Raw genomic sequence first — 26,700 nt, forward strand, 5'->3', positions numbered from 1 at the left:
ATAGACATAAAACTTTGATCCATTTGGTGAATTTACAGGTGAGTCTGTGGGTAGTGTGTGTGGTACTTTGGAAGATAAAACAGAGACCACTCTTCAACTTGCTGAAAGCAGCAAATACCTGGAATTGCCTCAGTTCTAGATACACTGTGGAAATTGAAAAGGAAGGTCAGCCTGTGGGGGTGTAAATCCATTTGGTAAGTTTAATAAGATCAGCTTTTTTCCTTTTTTTTTTTAATGGAAAGAATGACACCATGCCACTGAAATTCACAGTCCAAACTTTAAGTGGAAAAGGGTAGTCAGCTGGTGGAAAAGAAACTTTCTCCTGAAGACCTTTTGGACAAGTGAGCCAACAGGAACTCAAAGCAGTGCTGGTGTCTGGGGGATTAAGTACTGCATGCACCTGCCTGGCTGCAGTAGCAGCCTAGCCACATAAAGCAAATTTAACGAATGATTTCACAAAAAAATTCATTTCCAAATATGTAAATACAGATATCAAACATACCTGTTTATCTAAACCACTCATAGGAGGAAGTAGTACCTTTCCCTCTAGGTCTTCTTACATTAAATGCCTTTTTGTCCCCAATGGCTGCCCTGCCTCTAAAAACTGTCACCTCCTTCCACCCCAGCCCCCCTCACAAGACCTGCAGTATGTGCCTTTCAGCCTGTGCATGGTGCACAGCAACATAAAATGAAGTCCAGCCAGCCAAATAGGACTGAAGGCTTCTTAAAAGCTGACTCTTTGACACTGGGACTCTTGATTTATTAGTGGGTTATGCTGCGCTGTGGAAAGAAGAGTGGAGTCATTTCAAGTTCTTCTATAAAGTTTCTTTGGTCAAAGGCTTGAAAACTGTTTTGAGCAGGTACTCTGAGATAAGTATTTGCTCAGCAGAGGGCCAGAGATGGTTACAAGAGGGATAAAGGTGTGCGTTTCGTTTGCTCTTTTGTTATTCAAGATGAAGCACGGCATGTCCAATTGCTCAAGTGTTTGCTAGTGTTGTGTTGTTGATGATGTTCAGGTAAGTTGTGCTCCAGCTACAACTGCACCCTTCCTATTGTGATACTCAAGACAGCCAGTTTGACACATCATTATTGGAAAAAATTATATTTTGGAAGAACTCACTACAGAAGGTGACAGAATTCCAAAAATCAAATTACATGAAAATATACATCGCCATTTTCTTTGTACATCAGGTGAGGAAAACTCTCAAGTAGAAGGCAAAGCAGATGAAGGGCCACAGAAAAGAGTAAAGGAGGGAAACTATTTTTGATACCAAACCCAGAAGTTAGTCATTTGAAAGCCTACAGATGTGCATGCTCAAACTCAACCTTGAGAAAAAACAAGCCTCCCCCCCACACACCCCACCCCACAAACAGGCAATGAAAAAGGCAAACCAAAAATTTCACCCATAAAAAGCAGCTCATTCCTATCTTGGACTAACTTAGTCAACCAAACTTCCAAGAGAAAGCACTCAAGTCCTTGGAAGTTAAAAATCTATCAGGCTGCTCAAGGGTGCTCCATGGCCAGTTTTATTGCTATACCAAATTCAAGAAGGATGAGTAATTGGGTTTAAAAAAGGGGTGGGAAGAAAAAAAAGCACCTTTGAGACTACAAAGGTCATCATAAAAGAAGACACAAGTAATTGATAGCAAATCCTTTCAGGGTTTAATTAGGAAAATTGTAAGTTCTGATGGGGGAAATAAAAGGGACCACATTTCCAAAAACCAAAAAAAAAAAGAAAAAAAAAGAAAAAAAAAGAGATACTAAACTTTAATAAGCAAGAAATTTTAATTAAGCCTCAGTGGGTCAAAGGAAAATTAAAGTGGGAGGAAAAAAAAACCAAAACCAAAAAAACCAACTTAGTATCCTAATTGGTTTTGACATGCTTCACAAGTTGCTGTTTTTTTTAAACTCAGGAAACAATGAATAGGGAGAGAAAAAACCTGCTAAAATCTTTAGAATTTACACAATTCTATCCCTAACTACAGACAGCATTATTTGGTACAATGTGTATTTGTGGATGTACATGAACAGTATATATATTATCCGGATCATGTTGTGCTATGTACACATCTTTACAATTCTTCCTGAAGGTTAAAGCAGTTCATTAGATTTCAAAATGCGTAATCATCTTGTGTTGGCACTTGTTAGGCTCTTGTCAGCATTGATAACTGGCATGTTTTATTGCAGCCCAGTTCCAGCCAGTGTTTGCCAACTTGTAACAACAGAAGTCCAGCAATAGGTGGGTAGAGTGCAGGAAAAAAAACAGTGCCATGTTTCTCAATTGGAGACCTGCAAAGAAATCACAGGTATTAAAATAAAACCCCTCCTCACCCTCAGTTATTTTCAAGGTGTTAATTAGTTTTTCAAGCTCAAGAAGATTAACTATTACTTGTTCAAGAGCTTCACATACCTCTGAACAGAAGATGGATAAATCCAAACTCATCACCTGAGAAAGACTGGAGTTAGTTCAGCACACTGTGTGTCCAAGCTCAATTATCAGACTTTCTGGCTTCTGTAACTCGTGTTGCTTGTCGAGTGCGCAGCGTGTAAAGCTTTGATTATTCACACGCAGGGCTAAACGTGGCAGATTTATCACTGAAAAGCCTGGGCATTACTTACTGTGAGAGGCAGTGGCACAGCAGTGCTTAGCAAGCACTGACACCACAGCCCCCAGTCACACTGGGCTGGTCTGAAACCAGCTGTGGCCCCTTCTCATCCAATTCCCTGCCCATCGCTCACTTGGGAGGAGTCACCAGACTTAGAAAAGCTTTTGCCTTCCAGAAAAGCAACACAGCCAATTACTTAAAATATTTGTCAAGAGCATTGTTTCACTATAGCTAAGTTCAACATGGCAACGGAGCTGAGGTTAGTTAAGGATACTCTGGAGTGTTACTCACAGTTACTCCCTTTCTCCAAGACAGGAAAAAAAAAGTCAGCAGCATTAACAATTCTTGCACTCCAGTTATAGGCAGCTGTACAAGACTTTCTGTTCCTTTGCTTAGTCTTTTGATCAATATCAAGCATTTTTCATGCTTAATCCATACTGGAGAAAGTTCCTTTCAATCAAGCATTTCTGCAAAGAGGGTCTGCAGAACTCATTTGTCACAGATGGACCTTCCCCCAACCCCCCATGTTTACAAAGGGTAAGAAAGGAACTCTCTCCTGTACAACTGTGATTAAAAAAAACTACCCAGCAGAAGAATGTAGTAAGCTGCTCTGGTTCAGTCTGAACTACATACCGTGCCATATTTCTGTCCCTGTGAATTACGTACACTGTAGGTAACCTGTAAATATGGATTTGGGGTTTGCCAGCCAAATGGGTCAGAGCAGTTTATTTGCCAAACCAACCATTAAGAAAAGGCAGCTTCAACATGAAGTTCTGTTTTGCTTTGAAAAGCAAGAGTGGGAAATTATTAGCTCATGGAGGAAGTTTTTCCTTGGCATACCCCAGATAAAGTGACCAAAGGCCAGGGATTTAAGGGCCATGCTTTAATACTGAGCTTTCTACGAGAGGTTATTAAAAAAAAAAAAAAAGTCCCATTAAAACTGAGATGGGATTGTGTAAATTAGATTAAGTATCTTGAGTCAGAAGCTCTTTAATAGCGTGGCAGATAATGCAAATATCACATCAGCTACTCGCAGGTCAAAACTTGTCCAAGCTCAGATATGCCACAGTTCAGTTTCCAAGCAGAACTCAGCTGGTTTTATGAAGCTATTCCCAAGCCTTCCTCACTAAAGATGTTTTTTGGACTGCTGAAGAGAATACCACCTTTCTTGATATTATTGACTGGTAATATCTCAATTTGATGCTTTCTGCTGTGCCAGGAGACTTATGTTAAAACTCCCACAGATACCTGAAACAAACCCTTCTCAGTGGTTCCTGACAACCTCACTGAAGTCTCATTTAACTCCTATGTGCAACATGCCACCAACATCTGCAAGATAATCCACAACTCCTGAGATAACAAGACTTTCAAGATGCTTTTAGGATTCTAGTAAGTGTTCTTCACAGTAATGAATATCAAGGAATTGTCACCCCCTTCTATTACAGCTCCAGTAACCTCTAAGTGCCATTAATAAAGGAGGATGAATTCTGATAAAGAGAAGTTCAACTTCTGAACAGCATAAAACACAAGAATACAAGAGAAGTTCCCCAATTTTGGCAGAACAGGCTGTCAAGTGCACTTAAGTTCTTTTAGTCTTTAGTACTGCATACAGCCAAAGAGCTTCACTGAGATCATGCAGCTGGGAAGAAAGGTCTGGGAGTTTCTCTTAGCTTTTGAGGGGGAGAAAAATAGTTCAGCAACACTTAAGCAGGAAATCCTCAACTCAGGTAACTGACTCATCTTGAGAAGGATACTTACCCTGAAAAAAGTGAAGCTACTAGCTGCTGAATAAGTGTCACTCAAAAGCAGTTTCTTGGCTTTTTCTTACACAGCGGGCAACTTTTCTTTTAAATTCTCCATTTCTGTCTTCTCTCCATTCTTTCTGTAATTGAATAGACAGCTTTCAGATGTCAGTCCTACAACAAGGAGTTGCACAAGCTCTAGGAAGACTCTTGTTGTTTATGGTTTCAGACATTAGCCATCTAGTCAACACCTGTATTTGCTTACAATCCCTGAGCTCCTCACTGAAAACCTGTGATACTCAGGACTTTCTAAAGTTTGCTCTGGGTTTCTGTGCCAGCTGCTTACAAGACAGTGAGGATGTAATTTTCCCCTTGGATTTTAGGCACACTCCAAGACTAACCTGGTGGCTTACCAGTATTTCACACTGCCTGTGCTAAAATCTATTTGCTTCAGCCTGCAAAGTAGCAGCAAACTCAACCTGTAGACCACAAGCTGTTGTTATGTGTTAGAGACAGTGTCTTTAACTGCAGTGGTGAAAAAGGTACACAGGTACTGTGGAGCCAGCAGTTACCCTGAGATTTTTTTAAGACAGCTTCAGTTCCCTTCAATCTAGCCAGGACACTCCAGGACAGAAATACAGAAGTCACAGTATCTAGAAGAGGCACAGCAGTGTCCTTCGAAAGCAAACACCTCCTAGTTAGATATGGCTGTAAGACACTGGCTCTGTGAGAAAGACCTCAGGAGAATACTCAGCTGACCTACAGGGCTGCTCTCTGCGACAGGGATCTGCTTTCAGAACTGCAGAGATGAAGAGCCAAGATAAAGATGAGCAGGAAGATGGGTAAGAGGGAAGTCTGAACCCAGAGATGCACACATCAAGGTATCACAAAAACCTACACGAGAAGTGCAGCCAGGTTTGTTTTGTGCCAGGCTCACAAGGAGCTCAGATGAAAGCACAGGAGCATCAGGTGTGGCTAAGATTGATGTGCTGGGTACTGCCTTCCAGTCAGAGGTGGTGGGGAACATATAAAGAACCCCTTATTTCATTAAGTTTTACAGTTCTTAGTTTCAGATACAAGCAATATATTCTTACTGCAGGGGTGAGGGAAGGGGTTAAAAACCCCCACATTGCCTCAGGTGAAACAATCTAGCACACAACACCTTTTCACCCCCACCTGGAGTGAAGGTTGTAGTACATTTGAGTGATTAATGGCATGCCCTAACATTCATCACCTCCAAGCTCACCTAAACAATCAGCATGTTGGACAGCCCAGCACGTCTTAACTTTCCTATGAAAGCACAAATAAGGCTACTAATTAGTTTGTTCTTTTTCAGCAATTCATGCAGCAAACATTTGGTTCCTTGGACTGGGACATAGGACAGCTTACACAAGATGGCTTAAAGCCAAGAAAAGCATTGAATTTGTGCCCTCTGAGCTTCAGAGCCTTATTTTTGTTTCTACTTTTGCTATTTGTAGTTCTATGAATTGTTCAGATTTGAATAGAAAGCAAAGTTTCCAATTTGACAGCTGATTCTCCAAAAATGTAATTTTAGGTCATGAACTGTTCTGTTTGTTTTTCAAAGTATCTATTCAGGTTCCTAATCCTCATTTTTCTCCCACTCCAAAAGACAGTACTCCACCATGCATAGTCCATTTTTTCTGAAGGCAGGTATATCCCCTGCTCCCATAATCCTGTGAATTGCCTGTAACACCTTATTCACTAAACTCACTTAAAAGCAGAAACTACTGACAGCAGACAAAGTATTTCCTAGTAACTGCCAAATTTTATTGCTGTACTAAACACAGGAACTGCTGATTCTTCATTACCCTGAGTATGTTTCTTGCTAATATGAAGAGATCTACAATCCAGCAGGAAAACCAACTGCCCCAGCAGCACTTCAAAAGTTCCTTGAAACACATAATGCCACAGTCAAAAATAGTTTCGAGCATCCAAAGTGATGCCTCAATACTATCTTCAGTCAAATTTGAATTTTTTTGTTCTTTCATGCTGGGCGAGGAAAAGGTGGTTTAATTTTTGACCTTTACCCTAAGGCAAATTTATTTTGTGTCTAACTTTCCTAAGGAAAAAACCCAAAAAATATAAAAATATAAAAAACCCATTCCTGAAGTAGTTGTCAGAATGGGGCACAATACAAAAAGTCTCATGGCAGGAATGTGACAAGCACAGCTAAAAACATGTGCTTTCTCCAGGGTTAGGCCAGCCACACTCAACATACACGAGTCTGTGAACTGAGGAATTCTAACTGCACTTTCAGCATTTCATTAACAACTTGCTCCTCCCGGTGCTCTCAGCAGGAAATGTCCATGTTTCCTGGGTGTTTGTTTCCACCAGCAATATGACACAAAAAGGGGAAGTCCAACACTTAGAAAGGATAAATGAGGAAATTGTTCAGTGTAACTTTTTGTTTGTTTTCTGTTTTCTTCCCATTAAATTTGTTCCACGAGTCTGTTCCCATAATGATTTTTCAGAGAGCTCAACCACCTTTGAAAATACTCACAACATAGCAGATCAAAGGCTCCAGGAAACTACTAAACTCCCACCCACTTTGTGAAGGTATAGTTTGGCTGACAGAACAGGTTAACATTCCTTTACAAAACTCTGCCATCTCAGAATCCCATCTCCTTCCTCACTCCCACAGTTAAAAAGAGCTAGAACATCTCTTTTGTGAGAAGACAACCCTCACTGCTCCACTGCAATTCAAGAGCATGTCAGTGTTATGTCAGATGAGCAGGGCCTGAAGTCTGTCCCCCTATGCCCTTCCAGAACTGAGACCTTTTTTCTCTCCCCACCACATTTTTCATTTATTTTATATTTTGCTCTAAACCCAGCTCTTCTAGAGAGCTGACAGCCGTGTTTATACACACACAGAGCACAGGCCATGGTCCAGAACACTGTGCTGCAGCAAACACTTCCATCTCACACCTGCAGATTCACCCTGGTCTTTGGCTGTAAATCAGACCATTTCTCCTCACTCCTGAGCCAGTCAGTCTAGTCTGGGACAACCCTCCCTGTTAAGTTGAAGGTCAGATACCCAGTAAAGCCTTTGAGTACCTTCCCAGAGCACAGACCTACACAGTCAAAGCTACTGCTCTAATCCATGGGACAGGCAGACTGCTCTAAACAAGTGAAAGGAACTTCCCAGGGCTAATTAGTAGTTTTGTCTGACAACATCACTGCTTTTCCCAACACAATGGTAGCCTTAGCCTGTGACAGAAAAGGTTCTTCCCAAAGTAACTGTTTGCTAAGCCAGAAACAGAACTCCATTGCAAGGTTTCTACATTGAAGACAATTGGCAGACCAAGGAAAGCCTTACCGCTGCATCAACATTAGCAGGAGAATCACCATTGGGATCTGCCAGCATAGAAATAACACTAATCATTATAGTTTCCACTGTGTGAATGGGAAGCCAGCGTTCCTCAGGTTTTTCATAGCCATATTTGTCTTCTCCAGGCTCATGAAGAATTGAAATGCAGACATCGCCGTTCTTGTCAACTACAAAACAGAACAAGGCATATTTCAGTCATGAACAACAAGCTGGCATTTCTTCAGGACAGTCATCAACTGCTCATCTTCATTCCATCTACTCTGAAACACTGCTAGTGAAAACACTTTATAAAGAGGGAAAGCAATTAACTATTGCAGAACCTCAACTGGAATAAACAGGCTTGGTGGAAGTCTGAAGGTGCCTGGACTCCTGACAGAGAGGGCACATGGGGAGGAAGGCCTCAGTCTAAAATCAGGCTACAACTCTCAAGAATGTTTATTTAGACAGGCTTCCACTACAGCCTTTTCTGTTAAGTTCAGCAAACTCAAGAGTGACTTTTTTCCACAGCAACAGCATCAGCTGGATATTACTGGAACATATTGAAATATGATTTAAACTGCTGGAATTAGAAAGTGCCTGACAAGTACTCTGGTATTTCCAGAGCTGAAACTGACACAGCATTAAAATATTCCCTGTCCTTTTGATGAGAGCACCATCTCCTCCCACCTTGCAACATCTACAGTTTCTGAAGTTGAAGAACATTTTTCTTTCCCAGTAAAACCATCTTCTGTTTTATTTCACCTTCCCATCCAATCTCCATCAGTCCATAGGTAAATGAGACATTAGGAGAAGTTTCCTTTAGAGAGACTAAAAGATTTCTTTTCATGCTTCACTAGATGAGGACAACCTTGGGCTTTCTACACTGAGCTGCCAAGTCAGTAACAGCACGATGAAATAATTGAAGGTATAACAAAAGGCAGCTACAGAAGTTAAGTTTTTCCTCAGACTAGAATTTTGCACTTCGGAAAAAAAAAATTAAGAAAAAATCCCTGAACAATTACTAAGAATGCAAGAACCTACTCAGAACAGCTTCTGAAAATACTTTAAGAGTATTTTATGCTCTCAGAGTAGCACTATTAAAAACTCTGCCATTGTAATTGCTTCCCTATTAAGTGAGGATGGCAAAGTAAAAGCAGAGTTTCAAATTTCTAACATGAACAGAAATGTATTCTATTTGTCTTCACTTTCTGCATTTTAGTTCTGAACTGCAAAAAGAAATTGAAACTTTGACATTTCTTACCATTCGGATGCCAGATTTCTGTGATGAATTTCATTTTTGGCGGCCTCAGTGGGTAGTCTTTTGGAAAAGTAAGATGAGCCTTGAAAACACCACCTTCACTGGGGAATCAAAAATATCTTAGTAGAGTTTCTTGTAAGCTTAAGCTGAAGATCGGAACTTACTGATGTTCTGAGTTTCCACCTCACACAACTGAACATCATGTTGGTAATTAACAGTATCAACACTTCCATATGCAATGTAAAGAGTTTCTACATTGAGAAGATCCTTTCGCAAGATACTGCCAGTTCCCCAACATGATCTTTTTTAGAACTAGGAAGATGTTCCAGAGGGGAAAAACCATGGGGGTGGGGGGGGAAAAAAATAATCAAAAACTGCCAAGGAATTTACCATCTGGAATCACAACTTACATTTTTTTCCTCACAGTACATTTATTAACAGGAAAAAAAAGGTATTGCCAATAACTGCCTTTCTCGAGTCCAGCCCAGCAGACACCCATTTTCCTCTGCTAGAGGCCTCAGTCCTAATTTTATGGTCTCAGTGAGCTCCAGGGAAAAAATGCAGAAAGCTCTGGCTGTGTGTACAGCATTAAATGTAAGAAGACTTCCAATGCCACCTTTTCAACACTAAGCTGAAGTGACTCAGGCATGACAGTAAGGTGTTCTGCATTAGTTACCCACTCAACTGGAAAACAATAATAAACAGGAGACATCCTGGTTTTATGTGGAGTTACAGGCCAGGAATAGTGCCTTTTGAAAAATGTGGAGGTCTGTATTAGATGGAAAGGTTTACAGATGGAATACTTTGCTAATGTCAATAATATTTGTCCTGCTACTGTCATTTTTTCTAACTGAAGGTTAGAAGGCTGTAACAAAATTTGGAATTGCAAAGGCAGAACAAAAAGTGGAACATAAACCTCCAAAGAAGATGGCATGAGATGCACGGTGTGACAAGCTACGCCTCAGCAGCCACACACACAAAAAAGAGGTGGTGAACAGAAAACTGTTTGGTGCAATTTTTTTCCTTCATTTGTAAAGGAGTAGGAGTTGCTAAAGTGCACTGGCTACTGAGAAAAATAATGTGTTTTACCACCATTAACCAAAGGGGTGCAGTTCCAGCAAGTATCTCAAAAAAACCACCAAACAACCAACCAAAAAAAACCAGCCCCAAAAAACACTGCCTTTAAGTAACTTGGCTCTTTGAAGCAGCTGAGGGGATCTGAACCCACAGCATTTATTTTTCACCAGTTTTAGAAATGGCAGGCAGTTTCCAAAGAATCCTTCATCCCAGGAGAGGTAAGAATTCCAGAAACACAGTTTTAACATCCATGATGTCAAGACAAAGGAGAGCTAGATTGCTTTTGTTGATAGCCCCAAACCAGTCAAACCCTTTCTTTCTAACTGAAAAAAGCCTTCTTTCCCTTTTTAAAGCAGCAGATCCTAAAGCTACTAGGCTGTAGGGCATCCCTGGTTGCCCCCTATCAACTGCATCTAAATACAGGTTCTACAGTGGATATACATTCGATATCAGTTAATGAAATACAGCTGCCAATTAAGGGAGATCAGTGCCATTTTTAGCAATATTCCTTATAAAAGGGTTTCTGGCAGTAGAGTAATGCTGTAAGTCTAAAAAGGGTTTCTGTCAGTAGAGTAATGCTGTAAGTCTAAAGTCTTTTCAAGTAAACTCAGATGAAATGAAGTGGGACCAGGAATGAGACTGATGTTTGAAAATTGTTTAAGTTAAACTATTATATATGACCATCCTTATCAGACACCCCAGGGAAGAAGGGTTCCGTGTAATACTACCCTGAAAAACAACAACCAGGGACTGGAACAGAAGAGAGTTTCTTACCTAAAAGCCTCAAAAGAATTTCAGGACCCTATAAAGTGGAGCTAAAAAACCACTGTTGCAACTTTTAACACCTAAGATGACAATCAATTAGAAGCAGCATTTCTTTATTGACATTATTTATAAAATAGCCATGAGACTATAACAGAGCCACAAGACTGTTCAGAAAAGGTCAACAGGAGTTGGAGAAAACATCTCATGCAAGACGTGAGAACCACAGTGCAGTGAGCTTGAGGAAATGCCAAGCAATTTGATTACTGGGTTTAAATACTTACTCAAAGTCTGCTGACAGACATACAGAACTTCATGCTGCAACCAAAACTGACCTCAAGTAAACGTCACTAGGCTTTTTGTATCAGTAGTTTACCACTGCAACAGCTTAATGAAGAGAACAGAGGTCATCTTCAGGAGTACACTTTAAACTGACCTCTCCTGGGCAGAGAGCCTTTTCCCAGAAACTGGAGTAGATGATCACCCCAAAGTACTCCAGGTCACACTGGTAAGGTCTCCCATCTCAGTGTGACAGGATTTGAAGCTAATTCTGTGGACTGCTGAGGTTTCCTCCAACAACATCCCACTTGAATTGAATATTTTTCCTACCATCACACACATGTGAAGTTGTAATGGTTTAACATAGCACTATCAACTGAACTATAGCCTCGCAGCAGCAACAGCAAATAGTGGATTTTATCTGCCTTACTTCTATGTGAAAGAAAACAGAAGCTGCCTCTAAGTGCACCTATTGTCTTTCTTTTCCATACAAGTACAAAGAGATCAGTGTTGCATTTTCCCAGGGGAGCAAAGCAGTTTAGAACTCCTACATAGCAAATCCAGCTATTTACACTGTTCTGCTACCAACAGAAGAGCATTACCTGATTTAGCACAAGGTTAGCTTCTATTCACTAGGAGCAAACTAGAACTAGTAAATCCGAGTTCATTCAAGTTTCTGTATAAGTATCAGTACTTACTATAGTGTGTCTGGGGGACCAATAATAAGGACTTCCCATCGATAAAGATCATTGTCATCTATTAAGCCCGCTGAAAAGCCTTCCACTGGATTTTTGTTGAGCTCTGTGAAGGAAAAAGAATTTAGGAGTAACTTTAGGTGTCTATAACACACATTTGCTGGTTCTTCTCCTTTGTCCATACAGGACCAAAAAACCCCGTGCCATTTGGCGCTTTCTCACGGCCTGAGTGAGTGCCCTCGGCTCCCCCACCACAAACACTTCTGCCAGACCTGGGACCGTGTCTGACCCTAAAATTCTCTGTGTATCGTGAACAGAAGGGCCAGAACAACACACACCTATGGGACATGGTCTCCTAAACTAGATACCAACGAATGTTTAAGTCAGGAAACAGGCTTTCTAATAATAAAAGAGCTTTACAAGAACCCCAAGGAGGCAGCTTAACTAAAGTCTGTCTTTAACTCTAGAAAATGTTAACAGAAGACCAAAGTCACGTTATGTTTTTATTTAAAAGCAACATTCTACTTTGCTTAAATGATTTTTCTTTCAGACTCCGAAAGCATTTCAGGCCTGTGCCAGTGAATTCTGAAGATAATGATTTACTATATTTTGAACTAGTACAAGAGAACACAGAAGATAAGCTGCTATGCTATTCAGATATGGAGTTGTGTGTTTTTATTTCTTCCTTCTGCTTCACAGTTTTTTCCATCAGTGATAAGCTATAGAGCATTCTAAGTGTATAGGCTACTTCACACAGTTACTGCCAGATACAGGCTTCTCTGGAAATAGCTACACACAAGTTAAGTCACAGCTAGGTCTAGACTCCACAGAACTTGTGTTTTCACCCTGCTCCAGGAAAAAAAGCCAGTAATAACTGGAATTAAACCCTCCAATGAGTTTTCCCAATAATCCAGTGGTGAGGGTAGAAAGGTGAGAACATCTTTTAACTGACAGCTTCAGGTCAGAAATTACATTAAATGCCATATTTATGCCAAATTCAAATTCTTCATCCAGCATTTCCAACAGTACATACAAAGTCCTGACAGATCTTGGGTACTTAGGATACAGGAAGGGGGGAGTTATTCCTTCAACTGGTCAGTAATTCCCAGATTAAATTAAGAATGGTAGTTATTGCAGAAAAAAAAATTAAAAAACCAACCAATCATACTTATTTTATAACCTGTCAGACTCTCTGCAGTCCTCATTATTCTGTTCCACAGCAGTTTGTCTACATATTCCCATTTTGTAAACCTAAAAGCCATAACTTAAGTTCAGAGGGCCTTATAACACCCTCAGGCACATGCAGAAGAACTTCAAGTGGGAACCTTGTACCTTTCTGGAGAAAAAGCTGCCATTAAGTCCAAACTGATTTGCCCATAAGCTTGGCCAGGTAAGTTCTGAACTATTTAAAGTGTGACTGAAAAAGGCAAGAATCAATTCAAGCCCCACACAGAGGAGTCTAAGTCCACACTGGAAAAACCAAGTGCCCAGCTCACATGATGGACACCAAGGTTCTGAAGAGGGAGACAGCAGGAACATCAACGTTAGTCATGACTAATTTAGTCAAACTTACACACAAAGATGAACCCATTGTAAAAGCCCAAGGGACATACTGAAAGGGGTTTTCCTAGGAGCCCGTTTCAGGAGGGTGTAATCAGGAGGTAAGGCCAGCCATCCAGCCCCCAAGGTGCAAGACAAACATTTGGGTACTGAGCCCAACCACTTTTTTCCTGACAATGCCTGGAAGAAAAGGCAACATCACAGGCTCTCTAACCAAGATGCAAACCTCAAACCCAAAAGCTCCAGCATGGCCATGCCTCCTCTAAGTAAATCAGTTTTCAGACTGTGGCACCTATGAAACTTTGTGGAAACAGCTGCACAAGCTTGAGTAACTATTTAATCTTAGCTGAAAGGGCAGATAGCCTAGGTGAGCATCTCACATTGAAAGAGTTTCACCAGTCTCTTTCTACCTCCTCAATACAAACATTTCTTCAGCATGGTCTGTTAAGAGTTCCATCACCTCAGTAGTTGAATATACCTGCTTTTTCAGGCAGGATTTCATTAAAAAATTGCCTATTGCTTGTGAAAAAAGGACATTTACATCATCCTTTCAGATATTATTAATACTGTAATACAGGATACCCACTGTAGTAACTACAGAAGTCAGAATTCAAATAATAGGTTTTACTATCTCACCTAAGACTTTCAAATTTGAATTTAAGCCTGTGAAACACAAGTGTCATTATTTCTGCATTTCCACAGAGAAAAAAGGATCTGTGCAGAGTTCTGTGTGAACTGCTGTAACTCAAACTGCTCACATTCAGCTTTTTTATTGTTTGCAAGTTATCACTGCTCATTGATAAGACTTTAAAGACTGCCAGAGCTTAAGACTGAAAAAAACCAGAATGTTTCTATTTAAATATGCCACATTATTTCCAAAGCCAATATACACATTTTCTTCTCTATTTCGTAATGTGTGCTGTTTCAATTTCTTTCTACATCTGTCTCAGCCTCAAACAACTTTATCCCTAAGTAGTTCAAAACATTTTTTGTGTATTTATTCCCAAAGAGAGACAGCTCTTACACTGTGACTCTCACCTAGGACCATGGAGCACTATATTGCAAGAGAACTTCGGAGAAGGAGTAAGATTCCTGGATACCAACTCCTTTAATGTGGAACATCTGTAAACTGTATGAAAGGGACAATCATTAACAAAAATCTTCAGTTAAAGCAGTTGAAGAAGATTGCTTAGTGGATGCTGCTTATAAAGCAAATGAGCACATCTCTTTTACAGGAGGTGCCATCAGTCTCAGCTTGTGAAAGGTTATTTTCCTTCCATGACAGCAGTATTGAAGCACAGCTCAAACAGCTGCTGATTACAGAAACACTCTTAGGAAAAACAATGAATATAAACTCGTACACCTTCTTCACGAGAGGTATGCAGAATTACCATCAGCAATTTAAAAATGAGCTTTTCCATCCAGATTATTTATGTTAAACTAAACAACATGGCTGGCAGGCAGACAAAAAAGGAAGTCTCAGGAAAGTTCTGCACTGAGACATGAAAAGCATCATCCTTGGCTGCTTTACCATGCCAGTAACAGCTACTCATTAAAACCTGCAAACACCAAGGGCCCAAGGTTTGTTTGGCTTTGTTTTTTTTCCCTGGATATAGTGAGTGTTATGTACCAGAAAAGTTAACCAGCAGTAGCACCTGCCTCTCGCCTCTTTCCACCAGCAGAGCTTCACACAGTACTGAAATCCACGCAGCAAAAGCCCAAAGGAACAGCGATGCAGGCAGGGCACCAAAGGACCACACGCACACAGGGCTCAGTGGCACAGGGCTGCTGCCAGGCTGGTGTCACCGCACTGACGCTGCGCCCAGGGCAGGGGACACCTGCTCCCTGCGCCTGCCAGTCCCCACCAGCCACAGCATTAACTGCTTGCAGCCTGAACAGGAGCTTCCCTCGACAAATGTGGGGAAAGCAGGGGATTCAGCTCCCTTCTCCAGGCAGGGAGAGGGGAACAAGCTCTTAGTGCAGGTCCTCTACAAAGCCCTGAAGAACGGCCCTAGAAGGCCTGGGAAAGCAGAGAAGCCAGACACCTATGAAGAACTGGATCCTTACACATTATTTTTCCAATAGCTTTACTTTGAGATTTCTTTTTCAGCTCAAGATCTGCTGTACTTTTTAAACATAAATGAGTACATTAACATATTTCCATTATGCCCATGCCTAACTAAATGCCATTTACTTGCAACTACTATATATTACAGTCTGTCGTTCAGCATTTCTGACAATATTTTTTGCATTTCTGATTATTTAATAGGCATTTTTCTATCCAGCAAAGAAAACAAAAATCCAGAACACTCACTCAGTCTAGAAGCAGTTTCAGGTAGAGCCCTTTGCAGACCAAGCAGCAGCTGACAGCCAAAGCAGCACACACCTGGACAGCTGCCAAGCAGCAACATACTTGGAACAGAATCCAGTGTCTGCTTATAAATTAGACATTCAGTTCCTTTAATCCCAGTCCTGAACCTGGGATTAAATCCAATACCTGATTTGGGAGGTGAGGAAGACTAAAGGCTCATAATCCAACAGAGTTGTTTAAATCCAGAACAGATTTTCAAGCCCCATGGCTCCCTTTCCACATGATCTGCCACACAACACACTGTCTGTCCCTTTAGCTCTGACTAAAGCAGAACTAAGTTACCATTGCCTCAAACTTGAGCCAACACAGCACCATGGGCTGCACCTCCAGTTTCAGTGTTTAGTTTACATCAAGCTACTGATGTTCCCACACTCACTGAAACTGCCTTTATATAAGCCAAGAGACTTCACCAATCCCGGAGCAAAACAGCATCAACAGAAATGACTAAGCAGAAGGAGGCCCATAGCTCCCCAGAACAGCTATGTACGGCATCCAAACTTTTCAGCCTGACGTCTCACCCAGACAGCCGCTGCGTATCAACTCGTTCAGTATTTTAAGCTACATTACAGTACAAAGCTTTCAAAAATATGAGTTCCTACAGGTTTTTAATAGCAGCCTCTTTAGTAAATTACACAGTGTTTGAGTTTTGTGCAGCCAGTGAATAGAGCACAACACAAAACCAGACTAGGGAGCCCAAGTCCTGGCTAAGGCTTGTGGATAAACCCTCCAGCTGGCTTACACAGCTCTCAGAGCAAGCAGGCCATACCAGCACTTTGTATCTGCTGCACCTTAGATTTGTGTTGTCTCAGCACCAGTCCAGGAGCTTCTAATAACTGCTCACACTGAAAATCCTCATTTTAGGCTCTTCTTCTCTGTATCCCACACTGTGACTTCCACACAGTCCTATTACTTCACTGAGGTCGGTTACAATTTTCATAACTTTCCTCCACACAGGACCCAGCTGTACATCTTGGATTCTAGAGGACCAGGGCTGAGATTACGATAAAGGAACGTGATCTCTCTGTGGAGATGTATTCCCCAAGCTCTCCATTTCACCTTTCATCATGTTCTGTCTTGCTCCACAAGCTCATCCAAGAAGTTCAGACAAAACCTAGCACTAAATATGCACACACTCCTGATAGCCACTGTGGGAGTGACAGACAGACAACACTTAAAATGGAACAGATTAAGCCTCTGAAGGACATTGAAATTATGTGAAGGGAGACTAAAGTAGTAAAGACAAACCTGTTTTTAGCAGAGATTTTACCAATCATTTCAGTAGAAGCTTTAGGTTTGACTTTAGCCTGGCAACTAACTAATTTCCAGTGCTCCACACATCACTCCTTAATAAAGGCAGCATTTCAGACCTCTACAAATCAAATTTTCTGAGCTCAGAGAATTTGTGAGAAGGGGGGCACAATTAGTGTTAACAGGCAAGCTGCATCTCAGTGCCACGCACCTTTGTGTACTGCTTCACTTGCCTCAGCTATACCTGTAAAGTCTTCCTTAGATTTGCACCGGGAAGCAGATTTTGACAGAGGACAAGGTTGGAGGTTTCTTGTTTGATTTTTGGTTTTATCCCCAGTCAAAGTTCTAGCCATGGCCATAGTTCAGCTTTGCAAACAAACGGAGAGCAGCATTAGCCCAAAGTTCCTAAAATTGCCACTACAGGTATGAGGCTAAAGGTACCAAAGAAACTTGAGTAAATAGAGATTGGAATAATTTTATTAGTAAGGTATCACATTCTAGAAATAAGCTAAAAATTGAGTTGCTTGATTCTGTATATTTTGTAGCTCCACGGTCATAGGAGTCACGGCACGCCTGGAGACAGACAATTGTTAGTTCAGATTAGTTATTTAGTGGAAAACTGAGTCTTAACACACCAACCCAGAACTTCAGGTCTTTGGTACTGCCTTGGTTCTTAAGGAGCTCCTCACAATCCCTTAAGCCCATGGAGGTGGGCATCAGCAGACACTGTCAATGCTCCTTTAGATTTCTCTCTCACGGGTCTCAAAACCAGCTCTTAGACAGTCTCAAGTGGAATACAGATGCCCAGCAATCACCTGGCAACCCAGTTTCCCCAGCCCACAGTCTGTTCCTGTGCACCATTTCACCTGAGAGTCCTAAAGACAGGCAACAACAGTCATAACCTATTTTGAGGCATTTCCTTTCCGCAGCACTCTTCATACATGGACCCTTCTGTGTACACACACTCAAACCAGTCCTTTCCCAACATCTCACACTGCATTAGGAAGGTCTGCCTCCCCCTCCCTCAATGCCACTATTTGCCATTAAGCAAATATCTAAACTTAAGTTACTGTGGACCACATTGTGCTCACTAAGCCCACAAATCATTTCTTTCAAAACAAATGTGGTGTTCAAATTACTTTCCTGTCCAAATCACTGGAAATACAAAACATACTCATCTGATGAAAACCTTTGAATGCCGTTGTGTTGTTTGAAGTTTTGAAACTTATTCTTGCAGAATTAAGGTTCTCAGCAGGAAGTTCAGAATATACATTCAAATTACCATCAGCCATGTAATTTTGGTAGAAATCAAGGTGAAATGTCTCCTGAACAGCCTTCTTTGACTAGACTGCTAGAAGCATGCTGTGTATCACATCAGACCAGAATCCGGCACAGTTACACTGCCCAGGTTAAAATGGAGGTTGAATAAGTCTGTTAAAAGACCACAAGAAAATCATTCCCAGTAAGTTCTGAATTTTGAGGGGAAGAGTTATGAGGAAGGGAAAAACAAGGATAGTAAAAAGAATTGGAAGAACCCTGATCAGGAAACCCACATGTAAAAGGCAGCAATTATGTCACCAGGGAATGTTCAGTGCAGTGCTTTGCCCAGAGTCACCTACAGCACAGAGCCACATTCAGCTGTCACACTCAGTGTAACAGAAATGCCACCTCCACTTTGTCCTCCACGTTTCATGCCTGTTTCCACTCCTAGGAGTTAGACAAGCATTCAATGGGTACCTGAATCTGCCTGCACTTGAGATGGTCACCCTCAGCAGCATTCAAGAGATCTTATCAGGGTAAGTAGTTTCTGAGACACCATTGATTATCGTCCGAAGCAGGTGTCAGAAACAGGTCTGATGAATCACACTCTACACACACTTATTTCAAGTTTCAGATGCCTACTGTACACAACTGCTGGAATTTGGAAAGACAGGTGTCATCCTAGGTGCCATTAACATAGCTGAATTTACCATGGACAGGAGAAGTTGATTAACTTCTTAAAAGCTAATTACCATTAGACTAAAGCTAAGAAAAAAAAAATCCATCCAAGTATCTTCTGAGCAGTCACATTAAGCATGAGGCAGCACTGCTGCACAGAGCCAAGGGTTCTAGGATGTGTACGGTTCAGACAAAAACAGAACAACATGAGAAATCCACTGAAAAGGCTCTATGCCATGCCTATGCCACAGGGAAATATTAACATCTGAGGGAGATGTTAACATCTAAGCTGTTGTGCAAGTCCAGGACAATTTTCCAGCTTGTTTTCTCTCCTGCTTATAATATGAATAACAGGTTTGCATATCCTAACTTGAGCCACATTGTTATTTAGAATTGTTTTAAGACATTCCTTTAAATGACTCCTGACAGCACCATCTTCTAGATCAACAGCAAATGCCAGCCAGCTAAAAAAACAGCCAGCTTGACCTATGAGGTGTATGATGACAGCACAGAAATACATTTCCCTGAACAATCCACACACAGAGAGACTGTGTGTGAAAACCTTTACAGAGGGCTTCTATCAGAAAGATTTTATTATTCTAAACCTGTGCAAAAACTGCTAACATTTCTGTCCAGGAGAGCAGATATTTTTATGGAACTCCATTTCAATTAGACTGCTATACTTAGTGTTCTTACAAGGTCTGGATATCTGATCTCTGCTCCAGCTGATATGCCTTGGACTTGAGAGCAGGAAAGAAAAGCAAGTATAAACATTTACACTTGCAGGGTAGCCTAAAGCTCGAGCCTACTAGAGACTGTAAGTGAAAGATCTCATCAAGACCAGACACTGAAAGATAGGCACACACCACTGAAAACTGAAGCACAGGTGTCGCTGGGTGAGAGCAGAGGCCTGCGCGTGAGGTGCTGCCCTGACTCCGTTCCCACACATGGAACAAAAAGCGGACAGCAGAGCTTCAGGAGTCACACACCCTCTTCCTCACACAAACCACCTGCTCTCCTTTTTCCAGGCATCCAAGTCTGCACACTCATTTTAGTATTTGGTTAGTTCTTGCTTTCAGAAGAGCAGCCACCCTTCAGATCAGTTCCACTTCATTAGAACCCCATCTCTGTGCTAGGAACAAACTGGTATATTTTACATCAAAACACAAGTTGATTAAACACACTACAGGAAGAAAATTTAGCAGAATGCCTACCTGAGGCAAGCAAGTTTCACCTACAAAGGTCACTTATTTTCAAACTGTTTAACATAGGGCTTTGGGGGAACTAAAAACCAACTTGTACCAACCACAGAAGGGACTGAGTAATCCTCCATTAGTTGAATATGTACGTATTGATCCAAGTCTGTCTTGCACTAAAAAGAAATTTCAACAATGTACAGAAAAGTCAAGGCACAATCAGCTGTAATTACATGTGGCTTCATCTGAAGACTATTCACTCTACTTGATTTATCCCTATCAGTTTCTCTTAAATACATATATATATATTTATAGCAAATCAATAAATCCTTAGTTGCAGTCCTGCAGCAAATAACTACAATACTGAACCTGGAAGCAGTATCAATCACATAAGTCAAGACACTGTAGTTGGTTTTTGCATGACTTAACATCTCCAAATGAAGCTCTCACCAACAAAGCTGAAATTCTGAGGAAAGTATTTTCTCAAATGGTATTTTTGGTCCTTACTTCAGAGGATCTCCAGCAACATCCCCATTCCACTATTCTCAAACCAAACACGAATAAATCACTGCACTGCCAGATCCAGATATGCCCTTACTTTGGTGTAACTTCCAAAGCCTTGTTTGGGGGGAGCAGAGAAGGAAAGAACTCAGAGCTAATGACAAGTATGGTTCTTTCCCTGAAAGATTAGTAAGCTGACCTAGGCAGAGCCAAGGCAGTGACTCCTTGATGAGGCAGGTTATTGCTTCATCCTGTTTAAGCAAGTGGTTGAGTCATTAAGCCCTTCCATTCTGTAGTTCAGCTAAACCTCACTTTCCAAAACTGCCAGCACCCCTGAAATTTTGCTGGTGGTGCTGTTATAAATATTCTTTCCTTTGAAGATGCAAAGTTCAGATTATTTCTACAAGAGAAGCATTTGGAAAACTAACACGTAGCAGGCAAAGTTCGCCATTAGTCACATTTATCATGTTATTTACAGTGCAACAGAAATTCAGGCTGCTCGTGCTGTTGTAGTGATTGGAGTCTGAGCAAGGCCTGTGTTTTAGCAATGATACTGACTATAAGGCAGCTTTGAAAATTCTGTCAGCACAATCTCACAGAAACAGGATTATCTCATCTGCTGTAACACGGCCCTACGCTGCCAGGGGGTTAAGGTGACTGCTAACACACGTGCTGAACCTAAGTACCCCAAAAAGCATCAGACTAAAAAACTTGATGGTTATCTAAAAATATGAAAGAGTCTTCTAAAAACAATATGCAGCAGTGTTTATAATTCCAGGACCAATTACTTACTGTAAGCCAGTGCTTATCTGTAAACAAAGGTGTCTTACACACCAGCCACCCCAGAAACATGCATCTCAGCCTGGATGTATAAAGGGATCTTCACTCTGCAATGCCCTCTCCATTCACTACTCAAACAGATTTTTTTAGAAGTCCTATCTAATTGCCAAAAATTCAACTAGCTCAACACTACCCAGTAAGATTCTTCCGCAACAGAAAGCAAAAATTATAAACTGTCACATTAAGTATTTAATAGTTTTCCAACTTGCTAGTTTTTAATTAGACATTTCTGCTTTGAAACAAAAGCTGTATACACTGTTAACTGAAATAATGCCATGTTTCTCATGTTCAAGAAAAGCATTAGAGTGGCTTTTTCTGTATCCTAAGTTGGAGGTTATTTACAACCCAGCTCAACTTCAGCCAACAAAGGCATGGTTATTCCCATTTCCAACGCTCCATGTTTATGTTACAGAGAACTCGCACTTCTAGTTCCACTGTGTGCTACTGATTTAACTGCGTCCTCCCTATGTGATTTTGCTGGTTGAACTAGACAAGTCTGCCTACTCTAAAGTCTCTGTGTCAGCAAGAATTTGGCAGAAAGATGAAATAAAAGTATTCAGAGACATACCTCAGTCTGTAAAGCCTTTGGGCTTGACAGCGCTGGAGACTGGGAGAAAAGCTTTACACCCTGTTGTCTGCATCTCTTTTTAAAGAACATAAAGTTTTGTAAAAAGAAGTTTATCTTCCACCAGCTCCCCTGAGGGGTGAACTCTGCTAACCCAGTGCCACACCAATCTACATACTTGTTGTAGACTTTAAGTTCAGGAGCACTTTTCTTTTCTTTTAGTTTTTCCTGCACTCTGTCTGGAAGAAAAGGACAGGTCACAGCTTCTGTTTCACACTACTATCAAACCACAAAGTGTCCATCTCCTCAAAAACAACCACCAACAATACAAATAAACAACCCCAAAAACAAACCCAAACAAAAATAAAAAAAAAAAACACAAAAAACCCCCAAACACCACCAACCAAAAATGTAAGAACAAATATGATTTAATTTTAAGATGTTTCCAGAAGCTGCCACTGTGTACTATTAAGCTGATTTGAGAGGGAACCACATTGGACAGATATCCCTAGATATCTGATCCTCCAGCTCTGGTTAGACCACCCTTTTTAAATAGCTTTGATATTAAGAGATCCCAACTTCCTTAAGACTTAAAAAAACCCCAAAAACCCCAAACCCATAAAAACTACTCAAAGTTCTTACTACTCTGAATTGCTCTTGTGCCTAAATGGGGGCAAGCACATGTCAATATAAAAAATATAAAAACAGCTACTACACTTAGTCCCTGGGGATCCAGCTCAGTATTTCATTAGCAAAGGCACTGTGAAGCCACATAGAATTTGGGAGATTAAAAAATAACCACATATAGCTTGAAGTTATACTTTGTGACTGTCATTGAATGTCCCTTCTCTCTGAGCATTATCAGCATCCAGAACACGCCACTGAAGCACACAAGCATGTTGTACATGGTGCTGTGGTACCAGCTCCCTGCTCAAGTTACAAGCCAGCTTGCTTTCAAAAAAAAAAAAAAAAATGGAAGTCTGTCTTCATAGACTCATTGGAGCAACTTCAGGTTGTGCTGTCAAGATTTGCTCTGTTTGCTAAGGCCCATTGTTTTACATCTCAGTGACAGCCAGCAGCCTCATCAGTTGAGCTGTACTTTGCCAAAGTACCCGGGAATTAAAACAGCTCATTAAAGTGCTCCACGCCAGACACCTTTCCCCATAATTAAGAACCAAAGCATATGGGGGACCAAACAGGCAGCTACTCTGAGAACTACTGTTTAACTTTCCTCCCTCCTCCTGTCATTGTTTTTTCTTCCAGGCATTGAAAAGGGTCTCACCATTAAAGAATTTTTATACTCCTCAACCATGACCTCCCTTCATTTCTGGATGTCTTGCTTCAACTTCAAATCTGTCAGTACTGAAGCACAACTGAATGATCTAGAGCAATTTAAACTAGCTTAGAGCACATAACTCATATCAACTGTCTGTTTACTGTTCTCCAAAACCCAACCACCAGGTATAACTCCACGACTCACTACACCTGATATATGCAAAAACTGCACGGAGCAGAGAGACTGAATATCAGACCCACCAGGGAAAATACCACCAGAGGGGAGGCTTTTGGTTTGAGGTAGAAGAAACAATGCAGGTATTAACAAAGGGACACGCTGGAGCAGATGAGACTTGGAAGACAGTCAGCAGTAGGGAAGGAAAATCGTGAAGCTCAGACTTCAAGCAGCCTGACCCCAGAAAAACCAGTGTCAGTCCAGTGCCAGCTCAGTTCAGATGTCACACAGAAAATAGTTTCTTCCATACATGGTAACTTTCTCAGGTCAGTTATTCCACGTAGGACTTTTGAAGAGTTCAAGACTCTTCTTCAATGCTCACCATACTTCATGCACACTCAAAGTCACTTTCATTATGGTTTCAATTTCTTTTAGTACATGTAAAGGGATACCAAAGGTATTGATATTACTTAAAACAAAACCCCCAGAATAGCTGCATGATGCAAGAAAATGGCTGCAGTCAGTACAGCTGAATCAGTACTAGGGGCAACTAGAAAAGTTCACCAGTTTTTACCAGTACACATAAAGCCTTCAGATAAGAGTGAGCAGAAAGTTAAACAGAAGTTAACCTCTAGATCTAGTAGTCTACAAATGTACTTACATACCCAACCAGCCTGTGCTTACACAAGGCCTTAAGACCTCACAAGAAAAAAAAATACACCACAGAAGCTGAATACTTACTATCAAGAGACTTCAACCAAATGTCCAACTTTCTTTCGTAGAGCACAATTACTAGATTAAAAGAGAAATTCCAGACAGCTAAACAACTATTCTACGTTACCAAATTTTTTTTTTTTTTGTATCAAGTTAGAAAGCAGCTATTCTACACTGTTTCCCCTTAGGGATCATACACAGGAGAGAGAAGCTTCACATCACATCCAGTTTGAAGCTCCTGCAGTAAGCCCATATGGAGGCATTATCAACTTATCTGAACGTGCAGACACCTCACGGAATGTCACTAATAACTTCAGCAGTCACCAGGGCATTAACAGGTACATGCTGATGTTCAGGACTAAGGCCACAGTATGCGATTTTTAGCCACAGTACAAGATTTGTTGGGTTTTTTAAAGACCTTTACCTTAAAGGGGTAAAACGTTCTGTGCTAGAGTTAAGGATATTGAAGTTTCTCAAACTGATCATCACCCGAATCCAGAAAACAGTACCGGAGATGCACCAACACATCATCCAGCTCGCTATACGCGGTTATGCAACCTCATCTCCTCACTGCTAACAATGCTGCTTTCCACCCTTAGGCTTCCAACGACATTAACTGAAGTTTCGGGCCAAAATCCTGCTCCGGGAATTCCTGTGCTACCCAGTGACCCTGTCCCTTTGTATGGGTACTCGGCCAACTCCAGCCAGCTTTGCAATTGCCCGAGTTCAGGTACACCTGGCACACATTTCCTTAGCTGGGTACGAGGCAATTTTTACGTAAGAGACGAAAAAGGCGACCCGATTCTCCCAAGGTACCCCGCAGACCCCTGCGCTTCTTCGAGCGGATCGCCGTATCCCGGCCCGGCAGGCAGAGGATGCGGCGAACATGTGCAAGTGGGGGAGGGAGGAAGGGAGCGCTGCCGGCTCGTTTCCCTTTAAGTGTGGCAGCGCACACATGGAGCCGCATTGTGCGGCCCCGCGCATGCGGGGCCCCTCGGCGGGGCCGGGCCGGGCCAGCTCGGCCGCCCGCCCGGGGACAAAGGGAGGGGGCGCGGCGACACCGAGCCCGTCTGACACCCCGATGACACCCCATTCCCCTCCGCCGCCGGCCCGGCCGCGGCACCCAGGCCGTGCCCGTCCCCCAGCCCGGTCCCCAACTCCTCCTCCCCCGCGCCCGTCCCGCCCTCTCGCCCCCGGCGGACCCCCCCGCCCCTCCCCGCGGGTCCCCCCGCAGCGCTCCCACCCGCTCCCCCGCCCGCACCCGCTGCCGCCCGGTCATGTCCCCCCCGCCGGTGCCTGCGGAGCCTCCGCCGGTTCTCCTGACAACAAAGGGGCCATCAGCCTCCCCCTCCCGGGCACGGGAGGTGAGGGGGAGCCGGCGAAGGGAGGCGGGACGAGGGCACCGCAGGTCCCCTCGGGAAGGGGTGCGAGTGCGGGGAGTCAGCCTGGGCCCGGAGTGCCTCGTTCCGGGGGTGGGGGCACAATCCTTCTTCCTCCGCTTCTTTCCGACGCCTCAGAAACACCCCCAAACATCAGCCCGCACGCATCCCCCGCGCTGCGGGACGAGCTCCGGCTCGGTTCTCCCCCCGCCCCAGGGAGACGGGACCGCAAGGGGAGGGGACGAGGAGTCCTCCAGCCTTGGTACCGGGGGGCTGGGGGGTGCCGACAAGCGCGGCCGGTGCCACCCCGCGGCTCCCCCGGCGGGACGGGGACAGCGGAGGGGACGCTCCTCACCGTGCCGGCCCCGCTCCCCTCCCCCGGCTCCCCTGGCAGCAATCGCCGGTCGGGCTCCCCCTCCCCCGCTCGGCCTAGTTCCCTCGGCTCCCGGCTGGGCACAGCACGGCGAGGGGGGGCCGTAATCTCCCCTTCCCCCTCACACACACACGCGCTCCCGCCCGCCCCCTCCCCGAGCCGGCGCCCCTTCCTTCCACCGCTACGGGCCGCGGCCCCTCCGAGGCCGCCCGGCCGCTGCGCCCCCGCGGCGGATCACCCGCCGCCCTCCCTTCCTTCCTCCGCCGCCGGCCCAGGTACCTGCTAGTTGTCTCCGCAGTAGCAAGGCGGACTGGAGCTCCGTCATTCTCCCCTGCTCTGCCCGGGGAGGGAGTCCCGGCGGCGGCGGGGACGGCGCGGCTCCTGGCGCTGCGAGAGGTGGCGGCGAGCGTCCCTCAGCCCGTCCGCTCCGCGCCCGCCGGGGGTCTGGCTCGGCGCCGGCCGCCACAGCACGCAGGGTCCCGGGCAGGGCAGCGCGGCCGTGGCTCCGAGCCGCCCTCCGCCTCCTGCTCCGAGCCCTCAGCGCCGCCACCTCCCGCTCCCCCCGCCAGGAATTTCACCGCACTCGGGCCCGCGCAGGCGCACTCGGGCCGGCCGCCGGGCTTCCGCGCCGCCATCTTGAGAGCGGCTGAGGGGCGGGGAGCCGCGCTCGGCCGCCATGTTGGGAAGGTCCTGCCTGCCCTTCCTGAGTCGAGCCTCAGTTAGCGGGGAGAAAGGGAGAGCGCTCCATGAGGGGAATCTCCTCACGAGGGACATTTAGGGACACAAACTAAAGCACAGCAAGTTCCACCTCAACTTG

General features: G+C 43.3%; 1 protein-coding gene across 2 annotated transcripts; it reads right to left on the minus strand.

Annotated features, from left to right (window-relative positions):
• Positions 1-1,086: 1,086 nt before the first annotated feature.
• On the minus strand, positions 1,087-26,488 carry UBE2G1 (ubiquitin conjugating enzyme E2 G1). Of its 2 annotated transcripts, XR_005259454.1 has the most exons (7): positions 26,163-26,488; positions 11,752-11,854; positions 8,939-9,036; positions 7,687-7,865; positions 4,366-4,489; positions 2,412-2,447; positions 1,087-2,290 (listed from the first exon to the last, which is right to left on the minus strand). XR_005259454.1 is itself a non-coding variant. In XM_038158323.1 (6 exons), exons 1-5 carry the CDS (start codon positions 26,206-26,208, stop codon positions 4,403-4,405), a joined length of 513 nt encoding a protein of 170 aa, XP_038014251.1. In that variant the 5' UTR covers positions 26,209-26,486; the 3' UTR covers positions 1,087-2,290; positions 4,366-4,402. The 2 variants fall into 2 exon arrangements, 1 of the variants encoding a protein (XP_038014251.1); XM_038158323.1 differs by lacking the exon at positions 2,412-2,447 and having other exon boundaries at positions 26,163-26,486.
• Between the last annotated feature and the right edge of the window lie 212 nt (positions 26,489-26,700).

Source organism: Motacilla alba, chromosome 19, assembly GCF_015832195.1.
Source record: "Motacilla alba alba isolate MOTALB_02 chromosome 19, Motacilla_alba_V1.0_pri, whole genome shotgun sequence".
Lineage (NCBI taxonomy): Eukaryota > Metazoa > Chordata > Aves > Passeriformes > Motacillidae > Motacilla > Motacilla alba.